Source organism: Corvus brachyrhynchos, unplaced genomic scaffold (genome assembly GCF_000691975.1).
Source record: "Corvus brachyrhynchos isolate BGI_N302 unplaced genomic scaffold, ASM69197v1 scaffold202, whole genome shotgun sequence".
Classification (NCBI taxonomy): Eukaryota; Metazoa; Chordata; class Aves; order Passeriformes; family Corvidae; genus Corvus; species Corvus brachyrhynchos.
This window is the reverse complement of record NW_008238132.1, coordinates 3,397,713-3,408,425: the sequence shown is the minus strand read 5'-3', so window position 1 is coordinate 3,408,425 and position 10,713 is coordinate 3,397,713. Positions and strand designations below refer to the sequence as shown.

Genomic DNA, 10,713 nt, shown 5'->3' with positions numbered 1-10,713 from the left:
GGGCAGGTTCCTTCGCTATCGCATCCAGCATCATCGCTTCCAGCCCTCTTCAGTTCACGCCTTACACTTCTGATTGTCTTGGATTAAACATTACCAGAGGAAATAATACTAATAGCCTTTCGCAGTGAAGAAATCAACTTCTAAGGCATTTGTTATGGAAAGGATTATAATAAATTAAATGCTTAAACTAGCACTGTGCAAGCATTTTTGTCTTGGATCAAAATGTTTGCACTGGCTGTTTAAACATTTAATTTATTATAATGAGAAATATCATTGTAAAAATAAGCATGTTAATTAAACCTGAGTTTTGCAAATGTGAGTCATCCCATGTGGACACAGTATAATGAATATAGACAGGTAGAGTCTGCATGCCCTTTTTTTTCTCATTAAGAAAATTAACATTTACATCTTTAAACCCTGAAGCTATTAGTTATTTTTAATGAAATGTGTTGCCATTTCAAAGTTAAGCTCTTATATGATGCAATCAGATATTGCCAGGTCAGTGAAGAACTTTGCTAATTAAGTTGCGGAGAAGTTCTTTGCCACAGATAATTGATTAAAGTTGTTACATGGATAATCAATTTATGCAGTTAAATAAATAAAAATAAATAACTGCTAAGAAAACCCAGGTCATGCCAGGGTGGTAAAACAAAGCAGTACCTCGGCCATCCTGGGGCCCAAAGGAGCCATGAATTTGGAAGCGACAGACTGAACCTCTTTGTTATCCTCTGACAGGGGATCGTGGGGACCTTTACAAAGGCGATTTGGACAGTGATGGCTTGCTGCTGGTGTGGGTGAGAGAGGACGGAGGCAAGACTCTCTTTCCCTTTCAAGTGAAGTGACTGGAAGAAATTTTTTCTACCTTCTCATGCCACTGGTCTCTGGTGCATCCATCTGGTCCTGTGCTGGATTCATTGCATGTGTCAGGTTGTATGCTGATATGTAAACAAAACGCATTTGGATTTCCTCCCATCTCTCTCACAGATACGTTGTGTATCTGTGTTCCTTTACCTCCTAGGGGTTCATAAAACGTTCTCAGCTACGGCCTTGCAAAGGGTAGAGGTAGGGTTACTCTGTTTTAATTAACATCCCGTCAAGCTGTGTGTTCAGAAGTATCTTGGGTCTCGTTATTGTACATTATACCCCAACAGACAAAGGTCACAGCAGGCTGCCAGCCCTGGCTGGATCCTGTTTCTGAAGTGATCTAGCCCCCAAGGGAGGGAGGAGGAAAATCTTTGGCACAGAAGTGAAATGAAACTCTAGGGAGGGAGGAGACCTTGGTAAATTATTTTCTAGGAGCTGGGGATGGGATGATCTCACTTAGGGGTCACACACCAAATACACTGTGTACTGTTATCCCACACACAGAGATTCAGGTAGGAAATTTGTAGACAAAAGCAATGTTAAGATCTTGATTTGCAGAGGTGGCTCTTGCTATTCTCTAGCTAGTTGTCCACTGAACCTGCTCTTAGTGTCTGCTGTAGGACTTTTGGAAAGTCAAGGTCCTTGAATTTCTTCCAAATCCAGTGGACATGTTTTGCATAGAGAAAGAGGATGAATTAAGCTGAGGATCCTCTGTACATAATGAAATTGCTTATTTAACTGGGGAACATCCTCTCAAACCTTTGTGTGTTTGCAGCCTCTAGACAGCTTAGTCCCACATCATTTGGGTCCCTCTCTCCTGTCTTCCCGAACTCCCTGCTTCTTTTGTCTTCTCACTATGAGTGGGAGAAGAGTTTTTCAGGTGAAGGGAGGAAGTTGTTGCCCTTTATTCTTCTCTTTGTGTCTCTCTGTCCCTCTGACGGAGTTTTACAGAACTCTCTATCATCATGACCTCTGCTGACCTGCTGCACAGCTCCTCTCTTCTTGCAGGAGCAAATTTAAGTTATGCCGAAGCCATGTTGCCTTAACCACAAAGGAGTATTTCTACACAAAGCATGAACTGGTGGAAAAAAGGGAGAACTTGTCTGCAGGCACCTTAGGACTGGTTGTTCTTCAGTGAGTTGCCCCATCCCAAGGGGTTGGAGCACATGGCTAGGGTTACAGTGGCCATCCACAGAGCAGCCAACCCAGACAGGGCTAGGACTCATCGCCCTGGCAGAAGGCTGCAGCCAGCAGTCAGGTAGGTAAAAGGTCCTGGGAGCTGAGCTGCAAAGATGGGGCTGCCCGGCAGACATCTGCAGGGACAAATGCAATTCTTGGCACCCAGCATTGGGCCATCCACTTAGGAGAATGGGTAGAAGGCAGCCTCTACCTCTGGCCTCCAGCACATTCATCCTACATCAGTTAAGGCAAAGGTGCACAACCTGGAACAGTTTTCAGATCAGAAAGATGAAGCTGCCAAAAATAGTCTGCATTCTTTAGCAGCATTTGACTATAGCACCACACAGGATTGCTTCCTTACCTCAGATGTGAGGCTGGTGGGTCCTCCTTACTCAAAAAGTACCCTGAAGGCATAGCAGCCGGCTCTCGACTGCAGCAGAAGCTGACAGGCAAGTGGGGTTTGCCTGCTGCAGGCTGAGTGCTCATGCCTGTGACCCTGAGGATTCTAATGCCCACTCAAAAATAATTAATAATTATCAACTAAATGAACCCACTGGCTTCTCACAGCCAGTCTAAGTCACTGCTTTTCTCAGCTTGGTGGCCATCTGCTTCCTTTCCATGGGCATCACGGGCACGAGTGTGAAATCAGCTTTGTGTGTCCAGCAGGAGGGACCTGTATCACTGCTGAATGGGAAACCCAACTCCAGGAAGCTTCTCCAAAGCATCCACTTAAATAAGGAATACTTGAAGACCTTGGTGTATATGGTGGGAAGTAACACTTCTCTTCAGTTACTAGTCCACGTCCTTCAATTTAAATTTTGGCTTAGGTGACAGTTAAAAAGTCAGTGGGCATTACCACAGGGATGCTAAGCCTTCAAGTTATCCAATGTTTTCTCCTTGACCAGCCTTGAAATGGATTAGAAACCTCCAGAGGTTTTACATCACATATAGGCTGATCTACTTTGTTGGCTGCTGCTCAAAAACACAGTCCTGCCTTCTTTCCAGGCCCTGGGGCCCTCTTCCCTCTCTGCCCCCTCCCTAAGATTTGCTTGACATCTGAGTGAGCTAAATGTGCAGCAATCTACCTGATTTTGGTACTTTGGTACATCTGTCCATGAGCAGATGACTTTCCTGGGTGTTGGTGTCAAAGGAGTCAGGGGAAAATGAAACTGGAGCTGGAGAGGATGGATGATCCCCTTCAGGGACAGTGCACCCCCCTGAATTTCTACACCCACAAGGTCTGTGCCTGTGTGTAGGGCAGGTGCTTAGTCTGCTGTCATACACAATGGTGAGGTAGCCAACACAGTTACGGGAAACTAGAGAGCAATTGCGCTAAGAGAATGCAGGTGCCTACTGTGAAATAAGTCAGACAGCCCCTCTAGACCCCCCTGACCAGCCCTCCTTGTCTGCCACAGGAGCACAGATGCCTGTCATTCATGTAGACCCTACACATTGGCTACAGAAGTCACATCTGTCTGAATCTTCAGCTAAATCCCACCTGGTGTCTCTGAGTTCAGGATCTGGTCCAGGCAGCAGTTTCTGAGTACCACTTGCATGTGTTGAGGTCACAGGATTATGTCCCCATCCCAGAGGTCACAGCCACATCCAGTTATGAGTGTGAGTGCTGCCACTCCATTTTAGGAGGAGTCCTGCACCTACAGCACGCACTGCAGGAACCAGAATCAGGCACCTCAGTGGTGTTTGACTCCATCACACATCTCTATACATAAAGCATCCTTGAAGGCATTCAAGAGGCACAGGACAGTAGAGCAGGTCAGTGGGAATTTGACTAATTTTTTGGCTGAAGCACCACAGGCATCCCTGGGATCTTGTCTCCTTGGTGTGTGTGGTGGGTAGACCTTGGTCAGCAGCCAGACCCCCTCCCCATTTCTCACTCCCTCCCTGTCCTCAGCAGAACAGGAATGGAAAATCAGATGAAAAAAGCTCATGGGCCAAGATAGATAGAGAGATATCACTTACCTATTACTGTCACAGGTGAAACAGACTTGACTTTGGTGAAATTAATTTAAATTATTGAGAGTTAAAACAGATTTGGGGGTCTGCCCAAGGTCTCCAGGGTGTAAGATGCAAGCCCACAGTTCCAGAATATCAATGGGGCACTCAGGAGACATACTGCAGTTATGCCTTAATGGCTGTGAAGGTACACCTGGGAATTCCCATGCCTGTAGGAATTACCCACTTCTGTGTTTTGTGTCCTAAAAGTGCCTGTTTCTCCCCACTGACTGTGGAGGGTGTCGAGGGTGCTTGGCTCCATTGTAGGTGACTACCGGAGATTCCAGCAGGAGAAGGCTCAAGCTCAGTGTCAGAGCTTTTGTGATGTCCTGCTGCTGTAGCCAGTTTGGGCCATGGATTTAATGATGGCTCAGTGAAGGAGTGCTGTCTCCAGCCCTGTGTCTTGGCACCCCCTCCTCACCTCTGCCCCTAGAGCCAGGGAAAGGCAGACAGGAGAAGGTAGCTCTTTGTGAGCAAGAGGTTCTGTGGTCGTATGGTCTCACCATGCAACATAGGGCTGATGCCACACCATGCTTGGCAAATAAATGGAATTTATCTGATAGGCATACTGCATTAATTTCTGAAGTATGTTAGCAAAAATCTCAGTTATGGTAATCAAAAACTAAAAGAAAAAAACTAGGCCATACACAGTGAAATAGCATCAATGAAGCAAATGTTTGATCCAAGGGACTTAGCCCAGGAGCTAAGCCTCGGGCTTCCCTCTGCACTCAGCTGCTCTTTGGATGGTGTGTGCTCTTATCTGATGAAGCTTGGTGACTTTCCTCATCTAATTTTAGGCATCTAAAAGTTAAAGGAGTCTAGGCTGCTGCCCCTTGCCTTTAAAAGAAAAGGGGAGATCAAGAGCTTCAATGATGCACCTGAACTGTCCCATTGCCTGGCCAGGCCTAGATGAGAAGCTCTCAGAAGTCTGTATCTTTCCACTAACCGGAGAGTCCCTGTGAAATGATGGGCTCAGATCTAAATACCAAGTGGATGAATCCCACATTATACAGCATGTGGGATGCCAGAACAGACAGATCCCAAACCCCAGGAACAGGTGACTTTATTTTCCTAGCATTTCAAGGTTGCCTTGCATTGGGGTGGCTGAAACTCCTGGTCAGGCAGTGAGGAGCACCCATCCACTCATAGAAGGGCACAAGCTCTGTTGCAGGAGACAGCGTGAATTTGACGCCAAAGGCTGGTGCGATGAACCGTCCTTCATCTGTGACTACCTCCTGTCGGTCCTGCCAGGGGAGCCTCGGGACCTGCTGTGAAGGTGTTGGGGTATGTAACCCAGGCTTTTGAACTAGATGAGGAAGAACCACTTTATCATACAGCCCTGCTTCTTTTGACAGAAAGCCTTTCTCTCCCTGAGTTCAGTTATGACTAATTACTTCCCACGCAGGTGTTGCTGCTCTGCATCACCGGTGATTAGCCAGAAAGGAGGCTACCAACTTTCCTTCTCAGCACCCATCCTTCAGCCCCAACTTCAGCTCTAAATTTAACCAAGATGACTCTCTAAGTTCATTAGATGCATCATGATTTTTACTACCAGACTTTAGATGAATCACCAGAAATGCTCACCTGTTTTCCTGACCGCAGGAGGTGTATCACAGACGTTGCTTCCCAACTGAGTCTTGCATTAACCTGATTTCAATTCCCTTGAAGTACAATCTCTGAAGCTCTCTGCCCACCACAAATCTCCACACCGTGGCTTTTATGATACCCCAGTTAAAACTCAGACCCTGTGTACATAAAAACTTGATTGGGTTCTGGCACTCTTGCTACGTGGGCTTGAGAAAGCTGGAAGTTGGGGGACAAAGGGGATTTTTGCTGGTTAAGGGACATGCAGGTGGGATAATGTTTTCTACTTACATTTTGAGACACAAAGCCAAATAGAGCCTCATTTATGTCTAAGAAGGTTTTATATTTTCTTGGTGAGTCATACTCTATATATATGTACCATATTAATTAGATATATAGTTAAAGAATTCATGATAAAACCCCAAAGCTTTGCCATATACAGATTTTTGGATTATTGATTTGTACAAAATGTGAAATAATATGATCCATGTAAGGAGCAGTTCTCCCTTTTGGAAAACTTAAATCAAATATTAAAATTCCAGTAAAAGTGTTACCTCTGATGTAAGCATTTTTTTGAACACAGGAAGAAACACTCATGCTTCAGCTTGTTTCATTAAATGCTATTCTATACCTGATTTCAGCAGAAGGATTTGAGATCCGCTTTTAGCTTGAAACCCCTACAGGAACAAATTTCAAAGCTCTGTATGATTTTTTTTTTTCCAGGACGGTCATTTCAGGGAGAAGCAAAATATGTATCATAGAAAATGTCAACATAATCAACATTTTAAATTCCCATTTTATGCACCTTCCCCTTGATGTATAAATATATATACACAAACACAAGCTACTGTCCTTTAGTAAGGCTGCTTTAACAAGGGGTAAACATTTGAGCACACACCCATGGAGCCCGACTCAATGTCTCAGCCAGAACAGAAAGCAAAGTGCTCTGGTGGCTGCTGATGCAAAGACATCGGCACAGCACAAACGTTCCCGCTGATGAACGGAGCTTCACTTGCTTCACTAAAATTACACCACTCCCCCCCCGTGAAGGATAAAGCTGGAAGAGCTCAGAGCAGACAAGAAAAGGCTGCCTCTGTCACCCAGCCCTCCCTCCCACCCAGCATCAAAATCTCTAGAGCTAAACCTCCAGAGGTATTGCCGGAGACCAAGGCTGGGCCAGACTAAAAGTAGCTCCTTCCCACTGCACTTCCTGGCACAAAATACTGTTGTTGATCTATGAAGACCTCTATGCTCTGAAGCAGGAAATCCATGAACAGACCCCTCTGACACATCACAAAACCTTTATTAGTGTTTATCAGTGATACAGATTACAGGAACCAAAGGCAATTAAATAACACTTAAGTTGACCACAGACTCAAGAAATACAAGTCACATTTGGCAAGGCAAACTTCTCAGTACACTGGGTTGCTCAGGTTATTATTACACCGTGAAAGAGGAATTTCCCTTACAAGATTCTACATATGCAGGATATTATTATTATTATTAATTGTATTAATTGTTATTATTGTGTCTTTCAGACAGTTCCTTTGGCAAGAATTCCCATTTTTAAGTATTTATTATATAAAAATATAACAAATTTTCATTATGTACAAACATTACATTACACAATGTACAGGTTAAAAACACTACAAAAAATGGCAGGCCATGGGTAAACCAAAAGAAAAAAAAAAAACCCCAATGTAGAAAACATGAAAAGAAATTTAAATACTGCACATTTCATAAAAATTACATTAACTACAAACAATCTTTTTTGTTTGCAAATATCAAACAGTACTGATCTGATTGGAAATCTTTCCCAAATGACTTCATTTTTAAGGCACATCTTGCATATTTACACATACGACACCGGATCTGGTCAATAACTTAAAGGCTCTCGGGAGTGACCTAGTTGTGTGCGCAGGGATGGGTGCACTTGAGGGAGAGCACGCTGGGCTACGCCTTCTCAGTCGTCTCAGTCTGGGGGCCCAGGTATCTCGCCGAGGGGGCTGGGAAGAGGGGCACCCCGATCTCCTGAAGGTCGGGGAGCCGTGCAGGGTGCGGCGGGGAGAGGAGCGTGATCGTCCGGTCAAAGTCCCTGTGCAGCACCTTCTCATAGACACTCTGAAGCCCAACTGTTTTGGGCAGCTGGGCTTGATAAAAGTTGTCCCTGCGAAGTGGATCCCTGGGCAAGGACGTGCTCTTGCAGAAGGTGGAGAGGGGTGCTGAAGGATGTGGAGAGGGGTGAGGGTTGGCTCGGCCACAGGAGGGGCTCCAGCAGCGGTCTGAGTGCCCCAGGATCTTGCATTCAGCTGTGCATGCCCACAGACCTAGAGAGATAGGGGAGGAGAAACCTCTTGTTACTGCAGAAATAAATCCATTCACAATCCTCAGAGTTACCAGTTACAGGATGATTCACTGCACTGACAGCAGGAGTGGGGAGGCGATGCTCCACAGCACAACAAAAAGCCATGCTTGGTTAGGTAATGTTGTTTGATAGGGACACTCCTCACAATTCTAACTTTAAGGGAACCTTTTTTTGGGAAGAAAACCCAAATCCTACAGTACTTCCAGCATCTGCTAATTTGTGCTGGGCTCTCAGTGCAGAGAGGAACCAACATCTAACAGCCTGCTGCAAAGAGATGGGCAGTTTGAGCCACGCAGTGTGTGGCTCCCCTTCCAGCTGCCCTGCCTGATCTGTGTCCCATGGACAGGTCCTTTCACCCACCTCCCCACCCACCCATCTTTCTGTCTTAGGGCCAGTGGGGAGCAGGGGCAGAGCCCTTACCGTTCTGCATGTGTGTGATGAGGTCTTTCTTCAGGGCATCTCCGCTGATATCTGAGTCACTGTCGTTAAAATCACTGTCGCCTTTGCCACTGTCTTTGCCACTGAACTTCTCTGCCTCCCGGCCAGAGATAGTGTTGAAGGAGTGTCCCTTCCAAATGGCCACAGGGGGAGCAGGCTCCTTGTAGCTCGGAGTGGCAGCAAAACCCTGCTGGTGGGGAGGGAAATCAAAGGAGACATGAGAAAGGGAAGCACTGAAGGGTAAACCAACATTAACTGCACCTCTGCAACTCACATCCCCCAAGACACCCCCCACCTTTTGCCCCACTTCCCCGTGGTGGGACCTTACCTCCCCACTCTGTCCCCTCAGCCTCTTCTGACCCTCGTAGAGGCAAGTGCTGTCGCTGCCACTCTCAGTGGCGGAGATCTCTTCAGCAGCTGGAGAGGGGTCGGGGCTGGTGAAAGAGGTTTTGCTGGGAAAGGTTCGTACCTCAAACATGTTCCCCCTCTGGCTGCTCTCCTCCTGACAGCCCTTCTCCAGGTGGGAGATGTCTATTTGGTCCTTCAAGGCAGTGCTGTTTTTGATGTCGTTCCCCTTCTTGCGCCTGTTACAGGTGGTGGCAATGGTGATTATAGCCACCAGGAGGAGAGTGCAGCTGCCTGCCAGGACAATGATCACGATCAGAGGAATGTCCCACTGCAAAGCCTTTCCTTCCCAGGAGCTGGGCTTGGCTATGTCCTGGATACTGGATGGAGCAGTGGCGGTCACCAGGAAGTTGACTGTGGCGGTTGTGGCCAGGGGAGGTCTGCCATTGTCTGTCACAGTGAGGATGACCTTGAATAGCTGTCCCAGCTCTTCAGAGAGGTCACCCCTCAGCACAATGTCCCCAGTACTTGGGTTGATGGTGAAAAGGTCCTGCTGGGACTCTTCCAGGAAGGCAAAGGTGAGCTCGGCATTGGCCCCATCATCTGCATCTCGAGCTTTGATTTGGGCAACCAGGGAGTCACGGGATGTCTTGCTGGACACACCAATTTCCACAGTCCCATTGGTGAGCACTGGGTGGATGATGACGGGAGGGTTGTCATTCTGGTCCACCATTCTTACTTTTACAAGGGTGCTGCTGGAGAGCTGCGGGGAGCCACCATCAGTGGCCTGGATCCTCAGGTCCAACTGCTTGAGGATCTCATAGTTGAATGTCCTGAGGGCATAGATGGCCCCGGTGGCGGGGTCCACCGAGACGTATGTGGAGATGGGGGCCCCCATGACCTGCATCTCCAGGAGCCGGTAGGTGACCTTACCATTGTGGCCAAGATCAGGGTCACGAGCCACCACCGTGGTGATGTAGGCGCCTGGGGGGTTGTTCTCTGGTACAGCCACCTCGTAGAGGGGCTTGGCGAAGAGTGGCGCGTTGTCGTTCTCATCGCTCACCCGCACTGTATACTGGCGGACGGTCTTGAAGGGCGGCGAGCCCAGGTCCTCAGCCACCACGGTGAGGTTGTACTCAGGGATGCGCTCGCGGTCCAGTGCTGCTGTGGTGACAATCATGTAGCTGTCCTCGTAGGCTCGCTGCAGGGCGAAGGGGTCGTGGCCACGGAGGCGGCATCGCACCTGCCCATTGGCACCCGAGTCGCGGTCTGTGGCGCTGACAAGGGCCACAAAGCTCTCACTGGCTGCTGCCTCACTGACATAGGCCACGCCGGTGGTGCTGGCAGCACCACGGAGGGCGCTGATGCTGATGCGTGGAGCGTTGTCATTGACGTCGGTGAGGCGCACGATGACGGTGCAGGTGGCGGCACGAGGGCTGGCTCCGCGGTCCTGGGCACGCACATCCAGCTCGTAGGTGCGGGTGCGCTCGTAGTCCACGGCAGCCTCCAATGTGAGGCGGCCTGAGCGTGGGTCAAGGCGGAAGAGCCGCCGTGCCTCAGGGGGCACCTGGCTGCTAAAGGCATAGACCACCTCCCCATTGGGGCCCTCATCAGGGTCAGCAGCATCCAGATCGAGCAGCAGGGAGCCGGGCGGTGCATCCTCGGGCAATTCCACCGTGACTGAGCTCTGGGCAAAGGTTGGACTGTTGTCATTGGCATCAAGGACACGAACATGCACGGTGGCTGTGCCTGAGCGTGCTGGACTGGCCCCCTCCTTGGCCACCAGCTCCAGGGTGTAGGAGGGCTGGCGCTCGCGGTCCAGCTCCTGGAGCAGCACCAGGTCAGCGCAGCGTGCCCCATCCGCCCGTGTCTGCGCCTCCACACCGAAGTGGCTGTTGAGGGAGACCTGGAAGCTCTGGATAGAG

At 48.5% G+C, this 10,713-nt stretch overlaps 1 protein-coding gene across 1 annotated transcript in view; it reads right to left on the bottom strand.

Moving 5' to 3' along the window:
* Positions 1-6,921: 6,921 nt before the first annotated feature.
* Positions 6,922-10,713, bottom strand: part of PCDH8 (protocadherin 8) — a gene marked incomplete at its 5' end in the record, with an annotated part of 4,156 nt that continues 364 nt past the window's right edge. Inside the window, 3 exons of the mRNA XM_017733654.1 lie at positions 6,922-7,967; positions 8,426-8,633; positions 8,772-10,710. Coding sequence (XP_017589143.1) covers positions 7,594-7,967; positions 8,426-8,633; positions 8,772-10,710 — 2,521 coding nt within the window. The remainder of the gene's footprint in view (positions 7,968-8,425; positions 8,634-8,771; positions 10,711-10,713) is intronic.